The following is a 20,701-nucleotide window of genomic DNA, read 5'->3' as shown; positions in this document are numbered from 1 at the left end:
GTCTCGGGTGTTTCTTCTCCGATCTCCGTTTGGGTCCCGAATAATATTGAATCTTGCATAGGGGTCTTGTTGCATAACTTCTCAAGGAGAGCTCCAACCTAGATCGAAGGAGAAACTTCCGGACAGTGAGAACAATGAGCCAGACTTCCATAATGTATTCACCTGATTTGATCTGGCAGGTTTGGGGGCACTCCGGGCTCCTTCAATGAAACAACACTGTCGTCTCTCAGGATCCAGGAAAGGGTAGCAGAGCTGCTCCCCTGGAGTGAGGTTCTCCCCCTCTCAAGATTTGAATAGCCACCGCCTACTGATCCTTTGAAGCAGGGGTCTCCAACCTTGGCAACTTTACGGCTTGTGGACTTCAACTCCCAGAATTCCTCAGCCAGCGCATGCGCTGGCTGAGGAATTCTGGGAGTTGAAGTCCACAAGTAAAGTTGCCAAGGTTGGGGACCCCTCTTTGAAAGACACTGAAGACCTGGTTCTTCACTCAGGCTTTGGCAAGTGTGATAGCTGCATCTGCTGTTGCTTCCCCTCCCTCCTGTCCCTCCTCCTCCCACTCCTCTCCTTCCCTTTCTCTTCCTCCCCCTCCTTCTCCTTCTTCCCCTCCTCCTTCTCTATGTTTATCTCTCTTTCCCCCCACCTTGTTTTTGTTCTGTGTTCTTTGTTTTAATATTTTTAACCATTTGTAAACCATTTTAGCCATTTGTAACCCATTCAGAGTTGTTGGGAGTCAGGTGGCATAAACATTTAAAACAATGTGTATTTTTTATTGTATATATTTTTTTTATTATTTTATTTTTTAGAGACTCAGGGTGGCTTACAATGTGCTCAGCAATAGCCTTCATCCTTTTGTATATTTATACAAAGTCAGCTTATTGCCCCCACAATTTGGGTCCTCATTTTACCCACCTTAGAAAGGATGGGAGGCTGAGTCAACCTTGAGCCTTGGCGAGATTCGAACCCTGCAGTAATTGCAGGCAGCTGGTCTTAATAACCAGCTTAATAACAGGGTGCCTTAAACCCCTGTACTACCAAGGCTATTAAAATTTGTAGTTTTATTATAACACATATATGACATTTACACAACATACAACATATAGGTATCTGATCATTTTTAAGCGTTGTTTCATAGTGGTCTTCCATTTTGTTACTTTGTTTTTCTTCCCCTATGTCCTCTTTTTTTTTCTCTTTCTTCTTTTTCCCCCCATTATCCTGTGGCTATCTCCTCGCATGCATTGTATCTGTATATTCTGGATATAGTTCCACCCAGTATTTTGTTTTTGGCCATAAATAAAACCTGCTTTTTTGCAAACCTCGTCTTGAGTCTCTCTCTTTGGCATTCTGGTGACTCAAGTATATTTTGGGACCTTACACTATTATAGAAAAGTAAAAAATTTGTGATTTGATGTTAATGCCTTATTTTACTGTAACAGAAAGAGTCGGAAGTCGATGCTTCTTTTTCTTTTTTTTCCCCCCTATCTTTCCTCACTTCTCTTTCCCCTTCCCCCCTCCCACTGCTTTTCTATTTACTTTTGTATTTTACAATACTTTATACCTCAATGAAAATGTTAAAACTCAGATATGTTATTTGTAAACGTAATAAAGGTAGGATACAAATGAATGAATACCAATACACCATCGGAAGAAACAATAATAAAGAAAATCCTCGAATGCGCTGAAACGGATAAATTAACGATGGAGATCAAAGAAAGAGAAAGACTCGGATTATTATAAAGTGTGGAATAGGTTTTATGCATGGTTGGAAAACAGAAATCAAATTAAGAAATAAGAATATAAAGTGAAATTAGATATTAACATACTGGATATAAATGTAAATAATGATCCTGCTAACAAAACAGTTAATTATGAATATTTAAAAATAAAGAGAAGGAGCGGGAGGATAAAAGCTAAGAGTAAAGACAAAAGTCGATGCAGAAAGTTGTAAAATTGTATATATCTGTTGTTAGTGTTGTATTTTAACGTCTGGTGTATAGGTGTGTTTTTGTTTTTTGTTTTTGTCTCTTGATTTCTTTTGCTGTTGTGTGTTTGGTTTTAAAATGTAAAATACTCAATAAAAATTATTTTATAAAAAAATAACAAATGAATGAATAATGTAACAGGCAGTGAAGGTGCTCCCTATCTTAAAAACACTTGGTTGCACATTCTTTACTTCTGCAGTAAAAAAAAAAAACAATCACCCAAAAAACATTGGATTAGATTTCTCTCATCCTGCATGTTAATTAGAGTCCCGCCCCCCCTCCGCGCCCCCATACTGGATCGTACTTATCTTAAACTGACTTTCCCGCCGAAAAAGGCATAATAGAGGGGAGGGCAAATGCAAAAATGTGGCGGGAAAAGGTTTTGGCTGGAGCCGAACTTGCGCGCCAATTGACTCGGAGCTGCATGGATGCTGTTCCACTCTGCACCCTTCTGGCTCCTGGGGGTGACTTTGGGGGTTGTCCTGCTGCGGGGCTGCTGCGGTGAGTATCTCGGGGAGCGGGGAAGGGACCGCGCTGAGTATCTCGGGGAGCGGGGAAGGGACCGCGCTGAGTATCTCGGGGAGCGGGGAAGGGACTGCGGTGAGTATCTCGGGGAGCGGGGAAAGGACCGCGGTGAGTATCTCGGGGAGCGGGGAAGGGACTGCGGTGAGTATCTCGGGGAGCGGGGAGGGGACCGCGGTGAGTATCTCGGGGAGCGGGGAAGGGACCGCGGTGAGTATCTCGGGGAGCGAGCTGCAGCTGCCTTGCCTACCTTTCCCGGTTCTCTACCCGCCAGGGATCCGTTTCTGCCACTCCGCCGATGCCCAGAAGGGACTGCGCGGACCTGTTAGGATGGGGTGGGGTGGAGGGGGCTTCTGGGTGGGAGAAAAAGCACCTCGGAGCGCCTTCTCAGTTAAGCGCCCCCCTTTTTCAGCCGTCTAGCCAGTACCCCTTCCTTCCCGGAGCTTCGATCACCCAAGACGTTCCATCCCCGGAGCTCCCTCCGCCTTAACGTTCATTTTGCACATGGAGACTCTTGGCTTTCAGTGTTGCACGTGCAGAATCTTGGCTTTCATTGTTGCACCTGTCGAATCTTGGCTTTCATTGTTGCACCTGTCGAATCTTGGCTTTCATTGTTGCACATGTACGGTAGAAACTTGGCTTTCATTATTACACGTGTAGAATCTTGGCTTTCATTATTACACGTGTAGAATCTTGACTTTCATTGTTGCACCTGTCGAATCTTGACTTTCATTGTTGCACCTGTCGAATCTTGACTTTCATTGTTGCACCTGTCGAAGTAGAATCTTGGCTTTCATTATTACACGTGTAGAATCTTGGCTTTCATTATTACACGTGTAGAATCTTGACTTTCATTGTTGCACCTGTCGAATCTTGACTTTCATTGTTGCACCTGTCGAATCTTGGCTTTCATTGTTGCACCTGTCGAAGTAGAATCTTGGCTTTCATTATTACACGTGTAGAATCTTGGCTTTCATTATTACACGTGTAGAAACTTGGCTTTCATTGTTGCACCTGTAGAATCTTGGCTTTCATTGTTGCAGGTGTAGAATCTTGGCTTCCCTGCCCCTTGGGGACCGAATGAGTGATCTGGGTTTTCCCCCCACTTTCACTTTTTCTCATTGCCCGGCTTTGATCTTTGCTAGAGATCAATCTTTGTTCATCTCTAGCAATAAAGTTGCATCTCCCAGAAGTCAGGCGCCCTTGGAAACCCAAAAGGGGTGGGCCAGTCGTGGCGAGCCTTCTTGCACCAACGTAAGGGTGTTTGATGTGAGTGTGACGAGAGTTATAGATAGTCCTGACCATTAGAACAATTAATCATTCACTGCCTCCGGAAGTTGTGAATGCTCCAACAGTTTTTAAAGAAGAGATTGGACAACCGTTTGTCTGAAATGATATACGGTAGTGGCCAAAATTGTGGAAACCTTTTGAGGAAAGTGTATTTTTGAGGTTTGATACCTAATAACACCTCCCCCCCCTTTTTGGGGGGGGGAGTTTCAAGATAATCCTATTCCATTGCTGGAATGGCCTGGGAATAGCCCAGACCTTAACCCAATTGAAAATCTATGGAGCCGACTAAAGAAACTTGTTAGTCAGAAGCGACCCTGCAATAAAACCCAGTTAATAGAAGCCATCATTCAATCTTGGTTTCATATTAGAACAGCTGCAGAACTAAAAGGCTTGGTTCATTCCGTGGGAAGATGTTGTAAGGCCATAATTCATGCTAAAGGTTACCCAACTAAGTATTAACTGACATGGTGATAATTTTTCTATATCTTGTTTTTTCTATGGTGATAATTTTTGTATATCTTGTTTCACTTTCCTTCTTTATAACTGCTATTCTAATAGCAAATCCTTCATAAAAGTTATTGCATTACATTTTTGATTAAATTATCTTTCCATTGATATATAACTTTATGGTACGACTGAGTGGTGAAATCCCATTTTTTTCCTATCGGTTCTGTGGGTGTGGCTTGGTGGGCGTGGTTTGGTGGGTGTGGCAGGGGAAGGATACTGCAAAATCTCCATTCCCACTCCCCTCCAGGGGGAAGGCTATTGCAAAATCTCCATTCCCACCCCACTCTGGGGCCAGCCAGAGGTGGTATTTGCCGGTTCTCTGAACTATTCAAAATTTCCACTACTACTGGTTCTCCAGAACCTGCTGGATTTCACCCCTGGTACTACTCCAAAAAATAGTGGTGTTTGTTAAGGATATTGGTGTTGTGTTACCAACCAGCAGAGTGTAGAGCACAGAGAAACGTTGCTGAGAGCAATGAATAAGAGATATGCAAACTGGTTTATCAAAAGCTTACTTTATAGTAGAAAAACAGTCTCATAGTCTTTAAACAAATTCCAAGTCTTTGCCAGTTAAATCAGTCCAGTAGTTACAGATATCTTCTTACCAAACAAACATTAGTTGGTTAGAATAACAAACTCACTCCGGTTCACAAACCACGATGGTAGCAGATCCATCAAACGATGATAGTGTTGTGGAAGGAAGGAATTAAGAGACATCCCTTCGGGCAGACAGAGTCAGCTTTATTATTGCAATAAGGTTCAGACAGGTATTGCTACCTGAAGAATCTGAGCAAAGTAATGAACATGAGAGTCCAACTTTATACAGCTTCAAACAAAGGATTCTGTTAACTCAGCAATTCATTTGGTCATATACATTTGTCATTTTTAATTGACATTTCCTAATTACTGTTTCATTTTATTCTCTGCCAACATTCGTAATTCTTTATGTAGATTACTGAAGCATAGATTCAAATTATCTCTTGTTAATATTACATGTGGTCATACTTGATCTCTTTAACCTTCAACTGTATATCACCAAAATGCTTGTACCTCTGACAACTGAGGGGCAACTGAGGGGCCTCTCCTCACTGGTTCTACATCAAAGAAGGAATGTGTCTGCCTTTTATTTCAACTGGATACATTTGCAAGCACAATTTCTCTTCTACAATACTAGGAACCAAGAGGGCCCTTCAGTGATCATCTAGCTGGACCCGCTTTTCCTACTTTAATAGCACAATGGTTAGCAACTCCTCACACTATGGTAGCTTATCATCAACTGAATACGTTACGGTACCTTCCTTAAATACGTTCACAATTAATCACAGCATGACTCAGCATTACAATGAATCAGCAGTAAAACTTTAAAGTCATACAATACATATTCAGCTTAAAGTTACACTACACATATATTGCCTGGACAACTTGTTAGGCTCAAACCATATCCTAACAGTGTTGTTAGCTAGTTTTAGAAAATACACTTTTCTCAAAAGGTTTGCACAATTTTGGCCACTACCGTAGGGTTTCCTGCCTGAGCAGGGGGTCAGACTAGAAGGCCTCCAAGGTCCCTTTTCAGCTGTGTTATTCTGTTCTCTTAAAAGCAGCTCATGAGGTCAGAACTGCTTCTAGTGCTCCAGCTGGCTGATCCAGAAAGATCCGTTTCCAAGGGATCCCTTTAGCTTTTTTAGGGTCACTCAAACTTTCTTGGGGGAATTGCCCCCTTCCAGGTTTACAAAGAGGACTGTTAAAAGGCCACCGTAAGTTTGAGCTTGCTTGTTTTCTTGCAGGGGTTTGATTACCCAAAATAGGTAACATCATCAGTGCTAACACTAGCACTAGTTTGGGCAGTGAAACTGAGTAATGAAACATCTGCAAGAAAAGGACCTCTCATTTCTACCTTGAGCTACAAATATTCTCTGTCAACCTGCAAAACAACTTCACCTGAAACCATGCTTACTTCTGCTTCATTTCTTGGTTGCCATTCAAGGTGGGCTTAGGAATTTGGTGCCTCAGCTGGCTAGTCATAACTTGGCATGTGAACTAAGCTTATGTCATCGGAGACCTGTTGGAGGCGGGTGGGAACCTGTGACTGGACTGATTGGCCCATGTGACCTGAAAGACCTAGCGGGGTGGGGAAATCCTATTCTTTTAACTATCCCTATGCGCAGGAATGGTTTATTTTTATTTATTTTATTTTTAAATTTCTATACCGCCCTTCTCCCTGAGGACTCAGGGCGGTGAACAGCCAAGTAAAAACATAAACTACAAACATTAAAATACAATTAAAAAGATATATATAAATTTGGCCCCATGATTAAAAACAATAACAGACAATTAAAAACATTTTAAAAAGTGTTAGGCCAGCCCGGCTTGCTGGAAAAAGAAGGTTTTAAGGGCATGGCGGAAGGCACCGAGGTCTTGGATTCTTTTTATCTCTGGGGGCAGCTGATTCCAGAGGGTGGGAGCCCCCACAGAGAAGGCCCTCCCCCTGGGGGTCACCAGCCTACATTGTAGGCACCCCGAGGAGGCCCTCTCTGGGAGCGCACAGGTCAATGGGAGGCCGTCGGTAGCAGCAGGCGGTCTCGAAGATAACTAGGTCCTATGCCATGGAGCGCTTTAAAGGTGATAACCAACACCTTGAAGCGCACCCGGAAGACCACTGGGAGCCAGTCCAGCTCACGCAGGAGAGGTGTTGTATGGGAGCGCCATGCGGCTCCAGTGACTACCCGTGCAGCCGCATTCTGGACCAGTTGGAGCCTCCGGGTGCTCTTCAAGGGGAGCCCCATGTAGAGAGTGTTGCAGTAGTCCAGGCGAGAGGTGACGAGGGCGTGAGTGACTGTGCACAGGGAATCCCGATCAAGTAAGGGCCGCAACTGACGAATCAGGCGAACCTGACAGAAGGTCCCCCTGGCTACAGCCGTCAGATGTTCCTCCAAGGACAGCTGCGTATCCAGGAGGACTCCCAGATTGCGAGCCCTCTCCGCGGGGGCCAAAGACTCGCCCCCGATAGTCAGTGATGGAGTCAACTGACTATATCGGGATGCCGGGAGCCACAGCCACTCAGTCTTGGAAGGGTTGAGCTTGACTTAGAGCTAGCTTCATCTTTCTAAGTGCTGATACGACCATGATGGCGAACCCATGACACACGTGCCCAAAGTGGCATGCAAAGCCATGTCGCCCGGAATGTGCAGCCTTGCCTGTTTGTCTTCGGGGTTTCTGGCGCGACGATCAGCTTTCCTTTGTGCACGCGGCAATGCCGAAAACCAGTGTGCGCATGCGCACGGGCCAGCTGATTGCGCGTCAGTACCCGGAAGTTCGGCTTTTCTGGAGCGGGATCTTTTTATGCGTGCAGCAATGCCGAAAACCGGCCTGCGCATATGCGTCGGCCAGCTGATCATCAGACACGCATGCACGCTAGAACCCGGAAGTTCGGCTTTTCCAGAGCGTGGCCCTGATGAGCGTGCACGCGTGACATTTCCAAGCAACCTTTTCGGCACTCGGTGCCGAAAAGGTTCACCATCACTGCGATAAGATGTACTCAATAAAGGGATTCTTGAACCCGAGCAAAGCATCAGAATCCTGACTTCCCAGAGTTCATTACTCGGAATGATGACATTCCCCTTTACCCTGTTTCCCCCAAAATAAGACATCCCCTGATAATAAGCCCAATCAGGCTTTTGAGCGCATGGCAATAAGGCCAAGTGCTTATTTCAAGGTTCAAAAAAATATAAGACAGGGTCTTATTTTGGGGAAAACATGGTATTGGTACCATAAATCGAAAAGAGGATTCCTGATGACAGTGAGATTCAGAGACGGTCCTGAGTTGCAGAGCTCCTAATTCTGACCCTTTACCGCTTCTCTTTCCAGGCTCTTCCAAACACTCCCTGTCTTATTCCTACCTGCAAGTGTCAGAGCCCAGCCAGGAGCTCCCCCAGTTTATCTCCATGGTCCACCTGGATGACCAGCCCATCGCTCGCTATGACAACCACACCAGGAAGCTGGAGCCTCTGGTGCCCTGGATGGAGATGGTGGAGCTGGAAAGCTGTCTGGATCCTGAGTGGGTCTTCAGGGCTGACCTGGGGAGTGTGCAAAACTTCCACCCCCGGAATGAAGGTGAGATTCTTCCTCTCAATTCTCACCTTCCACATCCTGTCATTTCAACCGTCAAGCAAAGAAACAAGTTCCCAGAGATTGTGGAATGGAAGCAGAACAATGACACACACACACACCAAAAAAACATGGACCACAAAGTCGGAGCAAAACAACTACGAAACTGCCCACACATGCATTGCAGGAATCCAAATGCCAGGATTTCTTTGTCTCTTTTGGTCTCCAAGGATGCAAAGAGATTGTTGTGGTTGTTAGTTGCGAATTCGTGTCCGACCCATCGCGACCCCATGGACCATGTTCCTCCAGGCCTTCCTGTCCTCTACCATCTTCTGGAGTCCATTTAAGCTCACACCGACTGCTTCAGTGACTCCATCCAGCCACCTCATTCTCTGTCATCCTGTTCTTCTTTTGCCCTCAATCTTTCCCAGCATTAGGCTCTTCTCCAGTGAATCCTTCCTTCTCATTAGGTGGCCAAAGGATTTATTTATTTTTATTTATTTATTTATTTTTATATGCCACCCTTCTCCGGAGACTCAGGGCGGCTTACAATGCGTTAAGCAATAGCCTTCATACTTTTGTATCTTTTATACAAAGTCAGCTTATTGCCCCCACAAACCGGGTCCTCATTTTACCCACCTTAGAAAGGATGGAAGGCTGAGTCGACCTTGAGCCTGGTGAGAATTGAACTCACAGTAATTGCAGGCAGCTGGATGTTAAATGCTGCCTTAGTAGGAGGCATTAGCCTCCTACGCCACTCAGGCTCAGTAGACATTTGAGTTTCACCTTCAGGATCTGACCTTCTAAAGAGCAGTCAGGGTTGATCTCCTCTAGGATTGGATCGGTTTGATCACCCCGCAGTCCAATGGACTCGCAGGAGTCTTCTCCAGCACCATAATCATAATTTTAAGTTTATTTGTCAAGCATGTATAAGATAACAGGTAAAAGTATAGACATAATTTGAATACATGAAAAGAGTAAGTAAAAAGGAGTATTAGGACAGGGACGGTAGGCACGCTGGTGCGCTTATGCACACCCCTTATAGACCTCTTAGGAATAGGATGAGGTCAACAGTAGACAGTCTAAGGTTAAAGTTTTGGTGGTTTGGGGAAGAAATCACAGAGTCAGGTAGTGCATTCCAGGCATTGACCACTCTGTTACTGAAATCGTATTTTCTGCAATTGAGTTTGGAGCGGTTTACCTTCAGTTTGTATCTATTATTTGCTGGTGTATTGTTGTGGTTGAAGCTGAAGTAGCCGTTGACAGGAAGGACATTGTGGCAGATAATTTTAGTTCAAAGGCCTCAATCCTTTGGCGCTCAGCCTTCCTTATGGCCCAACTTTCACAGCCATACATTGCAACTGGGAAAACCATCGCCTTGACTATACGCACTTTTGTTGGCAGGGTGATGTCTCTACTTTTTAGTAAGCTGTCTAGATTGCTTCCCCAGGACCAAGCGTCTTTTAATTTCTTGGCTGCAGTCCCCGTCTGCGGTGATCTTGGAGCCCAGGAAAATAAAATCTGTTACTACCTCCATTTCTTCTCCATCTATTTATCAGGAGCAAAGAGATTGTGATGTGATTTATTTTCTTTTTGGGGGGGGGGGAATAGAGAAAGAGAAAAAAATCCCTCCCTTTTCAAAGGCACTTCTGCCTCTATTTATTTGTGAAACAGTTTTGTAGCTCCTAACAGTAAAATTGATGTCTTCTTCATCTAGAAAGAGATTGAAAGTCCTGGTGAGGAGGGGGCGAGAAGGGAGCGTATGGGGGAGAGGGGGAGGAATCCCCACCTTTTCCAATCTCATTGAGTTTCTACTTCAGGGCTTCACACCTGGCAGGCGATTTTGGGCTGCGAACTCGGGGAAGACGGGAGCCAAGGAGGGTATTTCCACTATGGCTACGGTGGGATGGACTTCATCAGCTTCGACAAGGAGACCCTCAGATGGGTGACAGCTCAGCCCCAGGCCCAGAAGGTCAAGGAGAAGTGGGAGGATGATCCAAGGTGGTTTCAGGAAAATAAACACTTCCTGGAGGAGACCTGCATTGTGTTGCTGAAGACATACCTGTCCTATGGGAAGGAAGCTCTTCAGAGGACAGGTGAGTCCATTGGAGAAGAAAAGCTGGGGATCTCTCTAGGCTGGACATTTGAGGATGCAGATGGGGACGGGGGTCCTGTTTTGGAAACAAGCCAACCTTCTGTTGCACCTGGCTTCCCAGGGGGCTCTAGCATGTCTAACCATTGAAACAGGGGTGAAATGCTCGCAGTTCGGACCGGATCGCCCAATCCGGTAGTGATGGCGGCGGGTGGTTCGGAGAATTGGTAGCAAAAATCCCTGCCCTCCCCACCACGCTCGGCTGAGTCGCACAATCATCAGAGGCTTTTTTTTTTTTTTTTTTACTTTTAAAAGCATTTTTTCTACAAACTGTTCGGCTGAAAAAATGCTTTTAAAAGTAAAAAAAAAAAAAAAGCCTCTGATGATCGTGCGGCTCAGCTGGGATCGTCAGAACCTTTTAAAAGCATTTTTTCTACAACCTCTTCGGCCCAGGTTGCAGAAAAAAATGCCTTTATTTATTTATTTATTTATTTATTTATTTATTTATTTATTTATTTATTTATTTTTGATTTATATGCCGCCCTTCTCCGGAGACTCAGGGCGGCTTACAATGCATTAAGCAATAGCCTTCATCCTTTTGTATATTTTATACAAAGTCAGCTTATTGCCCCCACAAACTGGGTCCTCAATTTCCCTACCTTTGAAAGGATGGAAGGCTGAGTCGACCTTGAGCCTGGTGAGAATTGAACTCGCAGTAATTGCAGGCAGCTGGATGTTAAATGCTGCCTCAGTAGGAGGCATTAGCCTCCTACGCCACTCAGGCTCCTTTGGTGACCCAGCTGAGTTGCCTGATCATCGGAGGCTTTCAAAAGCATTTTTTTTTCTGCAACCTCTTAAGGTTGTAGAAAAAATGCCTTTAAAAGCTTTTTGAAAAAAGTTGGCCACGCCCACCCAGTCACATTACCCCCCCCATCAAGCCATGCCCACAGAACCGGTAGTAACAAATTTTACATTTCACTCCTGCTTTGAAGCCTCCTAGACATTCAGCAGAGAAGCAGAGAGAGTGAGGCAGGCCAAGTCATAGGAGGATATTCCTGCTCTGAAACCATTTTGTTTCCTGGTTTTTGCAGAGCCTCCAGTGGGGAAGGTGACCCACAAGACCACCAGGGACAATGTGGAGACTCTCATCTGCCAGGCCTTTGGCTTCTACCCCAAGGAGATCCAGGCCACCTGGATGAAGGACGAAGAGGTCTGCAAGTATGAGACCCTCCATAGGAATGTGGCTCCCAACTCGGACGGGACCTACTATGTCTGCCTCAGCATTGAAATCGACCCCAAGGAGAGGGACCAGTTTTGGTGTTACCTGGAACATGAAGGCTTGCAGGAGCCCCTGGTCTTGGCTTTCAAGGAGGAGCCTGATGATAAAGTGCAACATCCAGGTAAGTAGAAGGGAATTAAGCACCCATGTTGGAAAGAATGAAGGGTGGGGGGGAAGTTATTTGCAAAACCATCTCAGATCTTGAGATGCAGAGTAAGGATCATCCCCGTGTCCTTCTGATAGAGCCTTCTGCTGAGATGATGCTAATGTTGTGGCCCCGCCCTCTGAGCCTATCTCATCGGAGGAAGAAAGCTCCGAACATGAGGAAGACGAGTCAGCCAGGCCTCCCTCTCCAGGCCCCTCCCCTCTGGCACTTTCTCAGGTGCTGGCCGAGGGAGAGGAGATTAGCCAGGAGCCAAGTGTCTCGGATGAGAGCGAAGGAGAGCCGTCATTCCTGGATGCACGCCAACGAAGGCATGATAAACGGTTGCAGCAGTTAAGGAGGCATGCTAGGGATTAAAACTGAGTCACTGGACCACACCCCAGAGACTATATAAGAGAGGGTGATGGCTGGTGACGAACAAAAACGAACTTTGGCTAGTCACTTGAACAACGTCTGAAGCTGCCGAAAGGAATATTGTTTTGCTGGACTATTTGCAATGCATATGTAATTTTATGTTATCTGTTGCAGTAAAAGCTCTTGGCAGACGGTGATTATATTGCTGCCAAGTTTGAGATAACGACCTGTGTGCGTGCCAAGTACTTTCTTAACCCTCGGCTGGCTGTGTTTGTGTGTGTGTGTGGACGGGGATAGATCAGCTAATGATAGAGCATCTCTGAGAGATGCAGGGTGGATTCCACCACACACCCCCATCCCAAGCTTCCAGAAAGAGCCATTATGGCTCTTGGCTTCCATATGGCTAATGGCTTCCAGAAAGAACCATTATGAATATGAGCTATAAGAGGAGGAAAAATGATGCAGCAGCAGCAGCCAAAAAAGCCAATGCTTTTTTTAAAAAAACTAATTTTTAAAAACAACACCAAAAAACAATCACACCAGGGGTTAAATGCTCCCGGTTCGGACCGGATTACCCGATCTGGTAGCGATGGAGGCGGGTGGTTCGGAGAACCGGCAGCAAAAATCCCTGCGCCCCCACCCCATTGCCCCCCTTTCGCCCCCCCCCCCATTGCCCAGCAATGTGGGGCGCAATCATCAGAGGCTTTTAGAATTATTTTTAAAAGCATTTTTTTTCTACAACCTCTTCCGATCAGGCAAGTCCAATCAGGCAAGTCAGCTGGGATCGTCAGAGGATTTTAAAAAAGAAAATAAAGCCTCTGCCGATCAGGCAAGTCAGCTGGGATCATCAGAGGCTTTTAAAAGCATTTTTTTACAACCTCTTCAGCCGAAGAGGTTGTAGAAAAAATGGTTTCAAAAGTAAAAAAGAAAAGAAAAGCTGGCCCTGCCCACTCAGTCATTTTACACCCCTCCCCTCACCAAGCCACGCCCACAGAACCGGTAGTAACAAATTTTACATTTCACCACTGAATCACACACATATGAAAACAAAACATGTCAAGACATAACGTATTGAACATTACCTAACATTAATGGTAATTTTACAGCATTTCGTATCGATTTACGTATTTTGCTTTTGTAGTTCTCTATTCTATCATTTCTATTTACTATTTCAATTGCATTAACAGAGGGATTCAGTCAAGATCATGGGAGATACTGGAAACAAAATAATATACCTTCAGACGAAATAATAATTAGGAAAATTCTTGAATGTGCAGAAATGGACAAAATGACTATGGAGTTCAAAGAGAGGGATGATTCGGATTATTATGAAGTATGGAATAAAATGTACAGTTGGCTCGAAAATGGAAAGCAAAACCGGAAATGTTTAACTTAATACTGTTGAAACTTCAATTGGTGTAATTGAATAACATTGAACAAAGAGATGTAAATATAAATGAATATAAATCGGTAGATAAGAACAATGAATACTATTATGTGTGTTAATATATACGTTGATGTAACGTTATTATACTACTATTGAGAAGTAAATGGATATGATAGAGAACTACGAAAGCAAAATACGTATGCCAATACATAAAACTGTAAAATGATCTTAGAGGGTATGTACTGTTTGTTATGTTTTGTATTGTTTTTATGTATCTGTGGTTGTTTTTTATGTTGTTTTTAGAGACAAAACTGTTCAATAAAAATTATTTTAAAAAAAAAAAAAAAGATCATGGGAGGTACTAATACCACTCTATAAAGCCCTAGTAAGACCACACCTAGAGTACTGCATCCAGTTTTGGTCACCACTATAAAAAAGATGTTGAGACTCTAGAAAGAGTGCAGAGAAGAGCAACTAAGATGGTTAGGAGACTGGAGACTAAAACATACAAAGAACAGTTGCAAGAACTGGGCATGGCTAGTCTAGAAAAGAGCAGGACCAGGGGAGACATGATAGCAGTCTTCCAATATTTGAGGGGCTGCCACAGAGAGGATGCACCATACTAATGTATGTATTAGAGGTACTAATACCACTCTATAAAGCCCTATTAAGACCACACCTAGAGTATTCTAGGGGACTCAGCATCTGTGATGGAGGCCCCAAGAGCAGCCGCCAATCCTTAACTCCAATAAAGAGCACCCACCAAATCCTAAGCGTGAGATGTTAGCACTGTTCCAATATTTGAGGGGCTCTTACAAAGACAAGGGTGTCAAACTATCTTCCAAAGCACCAAAAGGCAAGACAATAAACAAGAATGGAAACTAATCAAGGAGAGAAGCGACTTAGAACTAAGAAGAAATTTCCTAACAGTAAGAGCAGTTGACCAGTGGAATAGCTTGCCTTCAGAAGTTGTGGGTGCTCCATTACTGGCTTTCTCATTTGTCTGAAATCATATAGGACCGTGATGGCGAACCTATGGCACGCGTGCCACAGGTGGCACGCGGAGCCATATTAGTGGGCACGCCAGCTCAGCTCTGGGGTGCATGCGCGCGCCGGACAGCTGATTTTCGGGCCTTCTGGGCCCACCAGAAGTAGGGAAACAGGCTGTTTCCTGCCTCTGGAGGGCCTGGTGGGGGGTGGGGAAGGCCTGTTTTTCTTTCTTACCTGGCTCCAGATCCTTTCTATGGATCTGGGAAGGGCGAAAACAGCCTTTTCCACTCCCTCAGAGGCCCTAAGGAGGCTGAAAGGGCCCATTTCCCGACTCCCGATGGGACAGGAAGTGACTTTTTTTCCTGTCCCCAGCCTTCAGAGACTCCTAGAGAGGCTCCTAGAGACTCCTAGAGAGGTTCTGGAGGCTGGGGACAGCAAAAAAACATCACTTCCTGTCCCACCGAGAGTTGGGAAATGGGCCCTTTCAGCCTCCGTAGGGCCTCCAAGGGAGTGGGAAAGGCTGTTTTCGACCTTCCCAGATGCATAGAAAGGATCTGGAATCAGGTAAGAAAGAAAAATGGGCCTACCAGGCCGTCATGTGCCAGGAGCGGGGGTGGGTGGGGTTGCGTGTGCATGCGCGTGGGCACGTGCATGCACGACCCTCCCCCTGCCCCCCCTCCTGGCACGCGATGGCAAAAAGGTTAGCCATCACTGATATAGGATCTTCTGCTCAATCAGGGGGTTGGACTAGAAGACCTCCAAGGTCCCTTCCAACTCTATTATTCTATGTTCTAATCAGAAATGTCTTTCTCTTCCTTTAGCCAGAGAGAGATTTGCTCTGCTGGGGACCACTCTTATTGCTCTGTTGCTGCTTCTGATCATGGTCCTCCTGAGACGTAAGTGAACTGGAAATACCCTGGTGCTGATGGGCGCCAGGACCCACCCCCCTCAAAAAAAAACCCATCCCCATACAGACCCAAAAGTTTTTTTTTCCCAAAAAGTCAACTGGACTTTCTGTTGTTGTTGTTTTCTTTGAAAATATTTCGCATCTATTCCAAGAATCTTCTTCAGTTTGAAGTTCAGTTCAGTTCTTCGGTTCTAAGTTTTTTGGCCAAGAATCAGAATCAGAATCATATGTTTATTTATCAAGCATATATAAGATGCTTGATGTTTTATCATATAACTGGTTTTATGGGTTATTTTAAGAGTAATGGGTTTTAATGTTTTGGGAAGCCAATTCGATTTCATTCTGCTTTTAAATTATTTTAAATTTTGTATTGTATGTATTTTAATTTTGGCTGTGCACCACCCTGAGTCCTTCGGGAGAAGGGCGGTATACAAATTTTAATAATAATAATAATAATAATAATAATAATAATAATAATAATAATAATAATATAAACATAATTTGAATACATGAAAAGACTGAGAGTAAAAAGGAATATTAGGACAGGGACGGTAGGCACGCTGGTGCACTTATGCACGCCCCTTACAGACCTCTTAGGAATGGGGTGAGGTCAACAGTAGACAGTTTAAGGTTAAAGTTTTGGGGGTTTGGGGAAGAAACTACAGAGTCAGGTAGTGCATTCCAGGCATTGACCACTCTGTTACTGAAATCACATACAGAAGCAAAACATTTTCAAAGAAAAACACAGGAGGAAAAAAAGTCCAGTTGCCTTCTTTTGGGGGAAAAAAAGCACTTTTTGGACAACCCTGACGTGGATGATTGAGAATCCCCATAAAGATCCTGCCATAAAGAGTCAGAAGGGAAGGCCATCCCAAGTAACCATTTCATTGTACAAATCGCAGAGTCCACATCTGCCTTCCTGGAATGTAGTTCAAGGACCGCCTATCTGCCCACCCGTTACACCAGGCAGGAAACCGAATCTTGCCAAATCTGAGGGTACGAAGTTCTCCAACTGCCACTTTTCACTGCTTGATTTATGAAGGCAGATCCTTTTGTACTTTCTTTTCCCTGAGCTTTTAACCACTCTGGGGCGCCTCCGTCTCTTCGGCAATTGTTTTCCTAAGAAGCATCTCTTCCCCTGGTCTGCCAAGGTCGTCCACGCATTTATTTGCACAACCTTAACAAGGGAATTACTTTGCAATAGTGGGGAATATCTGTAGTTCGGGTTGTAGGATGAAGGTGAAGGTTCATTCTCCAAACTTGTGAGTTGGATTCTGTGGGAAACTACGTTTTTTACAGAAACTACAGAAGACATGCTAACCTGTGAAGAAAATACATTGTATATGTTTCTAATCTCATGAGCTAGGCTGAAGCTTGAGAATTGCACATAGGAGCTAGGATTAGAGGCCTCTGCAATGCTAGAAACCGGCCATAACCAGAATTTGCTGATATGATAGTTACTCTAGAGACAACCCCTAGGAACTAGGAACTGCAACCTTAAACACTCAAAGAGCCATTTGGACCCGTTTCCTACAGAAAAGAAAACACCGGGAGCCACAAAACCCTTTCCGTGCCTGACTATTTCTTGAGCGGCCACAAAACTAGCATATATAGTTTAATTAAAGATTCTGTTTTCTTGTGAAACTTTTCTTGAATTTATCCATGATTGGCCTACCGGGGGTTGAAAAGCTCAATAAATCATATGCTGGTGGGTGTCACACATTTATTTTATTTATTTTATTTATTAAATTTGTATACTGCTCTTCTCCCGAAGGACTCAGGGTGGTGAACAGCCAAGATTAAAATACATACAGTATGAAAATTAAAATAATTTAAAACATGATTAAATTAATTTGGCTTCCCCAATTTAAAACCCCTTACCCATAAAATTAACCAGTTAAAACTTTTAAGCCAGCCCGGCTTGCTGAAATAGAAAAGTCTTCAGGGCCCGGTGGAAAGTACGGAGGTCTGGGATCAGTCGTATCCCTGGGGGTAGCTCGTTCCAGAGGGCGGGTGCCCCCACAGAGGAGGCTCTCCCCCTGGGGGCTGACAGCCGACATTGCCTGACCGATGGCACCCTGAGGAGACCCTCTCTGTGGGAGCGTATTGGCCGGTGGGAGGTTATCGGTGGCAGAAGTGGTCTCGTAGATACCTGGGCCCTAAGCCATGGAGCGCTTTAAAGGTGAGAACCAATACCTTGAAGTGCACCCGCAAGACCACCGGGAGCCAGTGCAGCTCACACAGGAGAGGTGTTACATGGGAGCGCCAAGTCTCCCCCACAATCACCCGCGCGGCCGCATTCTGGACCTGCTGGAGCCTCCGGGTGCTCCTCAAGGGGAGCCCCATGTAGAGGGCATTACAGTAGTCCACATTGGCGGTTGTGACACATATTTTGAGTGACAGGGAGCTGCAGCAGAGGGGTGAAAGAGCCACATGTGGCTCCAGAGCCGCAGATTGCTGACCCCTGAACTAGGACCATAAAAGGAAATTTGTAAATAAGGGCAGGGGGAGATAGAATTAGAGTAATAGGAGATGTAATGGGGCGGAGATAATGTATTCACTTTAGACACTTCAGATAGGTTGTGATGGCCTGAGTACTAAGCCAATGAGGAAAAGGGGGAGGCAAAATTTATAACGGCAATAGGGAATATAAGGGAAACATATTAATGACTTTGAGCCATGATGGCGAACCTATGGCACAGGTGCCAGAGGTGGCACGCAGAGCCCTCTCTGTGGGCACACACGCCATTACCAGCTGCTCTCCTGGTTTCTGGCACGCTTATGCATGCCGGACAGCTGGTCTTCGAGTTTCTGGGGCTTCCGCACGCGCGCGTTTCGGTTTGGGCACTAGGTGCCAAAAAGGTTCGCCATCACTGATTTAGGGTGTATCTAATATACCTGCATGTCAGTGGTGGGTTGCCCTAGTGGTGAAATATAAAATTTGTTACTACCGGTTCTGTGGGCGTGGCTTGGTGGTGGTCGGGTAATATAACTGGGTGGGCGTGGCCAACTTTTTTTTTTTTTTTTACTTTTAAAACCATTTTTTCTACAACCTCTTTGGCTGAAAAATGCTTTTAAAAGCCTCTGACAATCCCAGCTGACTTGCCTGATCGGCAGAGGCTTTTCTTTTTTTTTAAAGCCTCTGACCATCTCAGCTGACTTACCTGATTGGCAGAGGCTTTTCTTTTTTTTTAAAGCCTCTGACCATCCCAGCTGACTTGCATGATCGGCAGAGGCTTTTCTTCTTTTTTAAAGCCTCTGATGATCTCAGCTGACTTGCCTGATCAGCAGAGGCTTTGTTTTTACTTTTAAAAGCATTTTTTCAGCTGAAGAGGTTGTAGAAAAAATGCTTTTAAAAATAAAATAAAAAGCCTCTGATGATCGCGCGGCTCAGCTGGGCATGGGGGTGGGGAGGGATTTTTGTTACTGGTTCTCCGAACCACCCGCCGCCATCGTTACCGGGTCGGGCGATCCGGTCCGAACCAGGAGCATTTCACCCGTGGGTTGACCCTGTTTCGGACCGGTTCTATAGAACCGGTAGTAAAACCGGTGGGAGGCTCCGCCCACTGACCCTGATGTCATGAGAAGTGATCTGCGCATTCGCGGGATCCCATTGCAAACCGGTAGTAAAGGTAAGTAGAACCCACCCCTGCTGCGTGTGTGTGGTGGGACGCCCTCTTTGCGAAGTAGTAAATAAAATTACCATTATTTTCTCTCGAGAGTTTTGGCGTTGGTTTGGCTGGTGTTTGTTTATTTCAAAACTAGACAATGAATCCCAAGGTCATCCACATATTTATTTGCACAAACTTAACAAGGGAATTATTTTGCAATAGTGGCGAATATCTGTAGCTCGGGTAGAGGATGAGGGTGAAGGTTCATTCTCCAAGCTTGTGAGTTGGTTTCCGAACATTTCGTTACCATTCTAGGTAATGTCTTCAGCAGAGTTTAGGGCATTAACTCAGGGGTGAAATGTAAAATCTGTTACTACCGGTTCTGTGGGCGTGGCTTGGTGGGGGCGGTAATGTGACAGGGTGGGCGTGGCCAACTTTAAAAAAAAAAACTTTTCAAAGCATTTTTTCTAATGCTTTGAAAAGCCTCTCTGCCGATCAGGAACTCAGCTGGGATCGTCAGAGACTTTTCAAAGCATTTTTTTTACCACCTCTTCGGCCAAGAAGTTGCAGAAAAAAATGCTTTGAAAAGCCTCTGATGATCCCAGCTGAGCCCCGCGATCATCAGAGGCTTTTTTTTTTTTTTAACTTTTAAAAGCATTTTTTTCATCTGAAGAGGTTGTGGAAAAAATGCTTTTAAAAGTTAAAAAAAAAAAAGCCTCTGATGATCGTGTGGCTCAGCTGGGCATGTGGGGAGGCAGGGATTTTTGCTACCGGTTCTCCGAATCACCCGCCGCCATCGCTACCGGATCAGGCGATCCAGTCCGAACTGGGAGCATTTCACCCCTGAATTAACTCCATAAAGTCCGCTGAAACCTGGTAACGAAACATTCTTCGCATTTAGCCTGACTAGGTGGCTCAGTGGCTAAGATGCTGAACTTGTCAATCAGAAAGGTTGGCAGTTCGGCGGTTCGAATCCCTAGTACAGGCCTCCTGCATGAGCAGGGGGTTGGGCTAGATGACCTCCAAGGTCCCTTCCAACTCTGTTACTGAGATTTGGAAAGGGAATTATTGTTCAGAAGGTTAAAAAACCAGGATGTTTTCCTCCCTATGAGATCCACTTCCTATTATCTAAACCGTCCTTCCCTTTTATATTTCCTCCAACCTTTAAAAGGGCAGTTTTTACGACAAAGAATAATGTGTTTTTTCATTCCAGGAAATCTCCCTCCTTCCCCCAAAATTGTCACCTAATCAAATCCCCTGCATTCTCCTCATCACGATTGCCCAGAGGGTATTAAAAAAAATCTTCATTTCTCCTTTGTTCAAGGTTTTTCTTCAAGCAAAGTGGATGAAACAGCCATGGAATAAAGAGCTGGCCATTTCTCATGGGAGCTCAGCTTCCCCCTTCAACCTTTTTCGATAACAAAACAAATCATTATTTTTGTACTTTTTCTATTTTTATACTTTTTTCAATTTTGGCTTTTCTAATAAAAATTTGTCGTGTCAAAAATTATAAGGC

At 44.8% G+C, this 20,701-nt stretch overlaps 2 protein-coding genes across 4 annotated transcripts in view; one reads left to right on the top strand and one right to left on the bottom strand.

Annotated features, from left to right (window-relative positions):
• The window catches only part of LOC117668129 (zinc-alpha-2-glycoprotein-like), a 26,703-nt gene extending 23,910 nt beyond the window's left edge, over positions 1-2,793 (bottom strand). The window contains exon 1 of the mRNA XM_087884613.1: positions 2,752-2,793. The gene's annotated coding sequence lies outside the window, so the exon portion shown is untranslated. The remainder of the gene's footprint in view (positions 1-2,751) is intronic.
• LOC117668138 (major histocompatibility complex class I-related protein 1-like) lies at positions 2,336-20,701 on the top strand. 3 transcript variants are annotated; one of them, XM_087884604.1, is made up of 6 exons: positions 2,337-2,480; positions 8,163-8,408; positions 10,223-10,498; positions 11,586-11,894; positions 15,489-15,563; positions 20,510-20,701. In XM_087884604.1, exons 1-6 carry the CDS (start codon positions 2,408-2,410, stop codon positions 20,548-20,550), a joined length of 1,020 nt encoding a protein of 339 aa, XP_087740730.1. In that variant the 5' UTR covers positions 2,337-2,407; the 3' UTR covers positions 20,551-20,701. The 3 variants fall into 3 exon arrangements, with proteins under 3 accessions (XP_087740729.1, XP_087740728.1, XP_087740730.1); XM_087884603.1 differs by lacking the exons at positions 15,489-15,563; positions 20,510-20,701 and adding an exon at positions 13,478-14,024 and having other exon boundaries at positions 2,336-2,480; XM_087884602.1 differs by lacking the exons at positions 15,489-15,563; positions 20,510-20,701 and adding an exon at positions 12,017-12,513 and having other exon boundaries at positions 2,336-2,480.

This window comes from Pantherophis guttatus, chromosome 2, assembly GCF_059756535.1.
Source record: "Pantherophis guttatus breed Tessera chromosome 2, ASM5975653v1, whole genome shotgun sequence".
NCBI classification, from domain to species: domain Eukaryota; kingdom Metazoa; phylum Chordata; class Lepidosauria; order Squamata; family Colubridae; genus Pantherophis; species Pantherophis guttatus.
The sequence above is the reverse complement of the archived record's forward strand: the minus strand, read 5'-3'. Positions and strand labels throughout refer to the sequence as shown.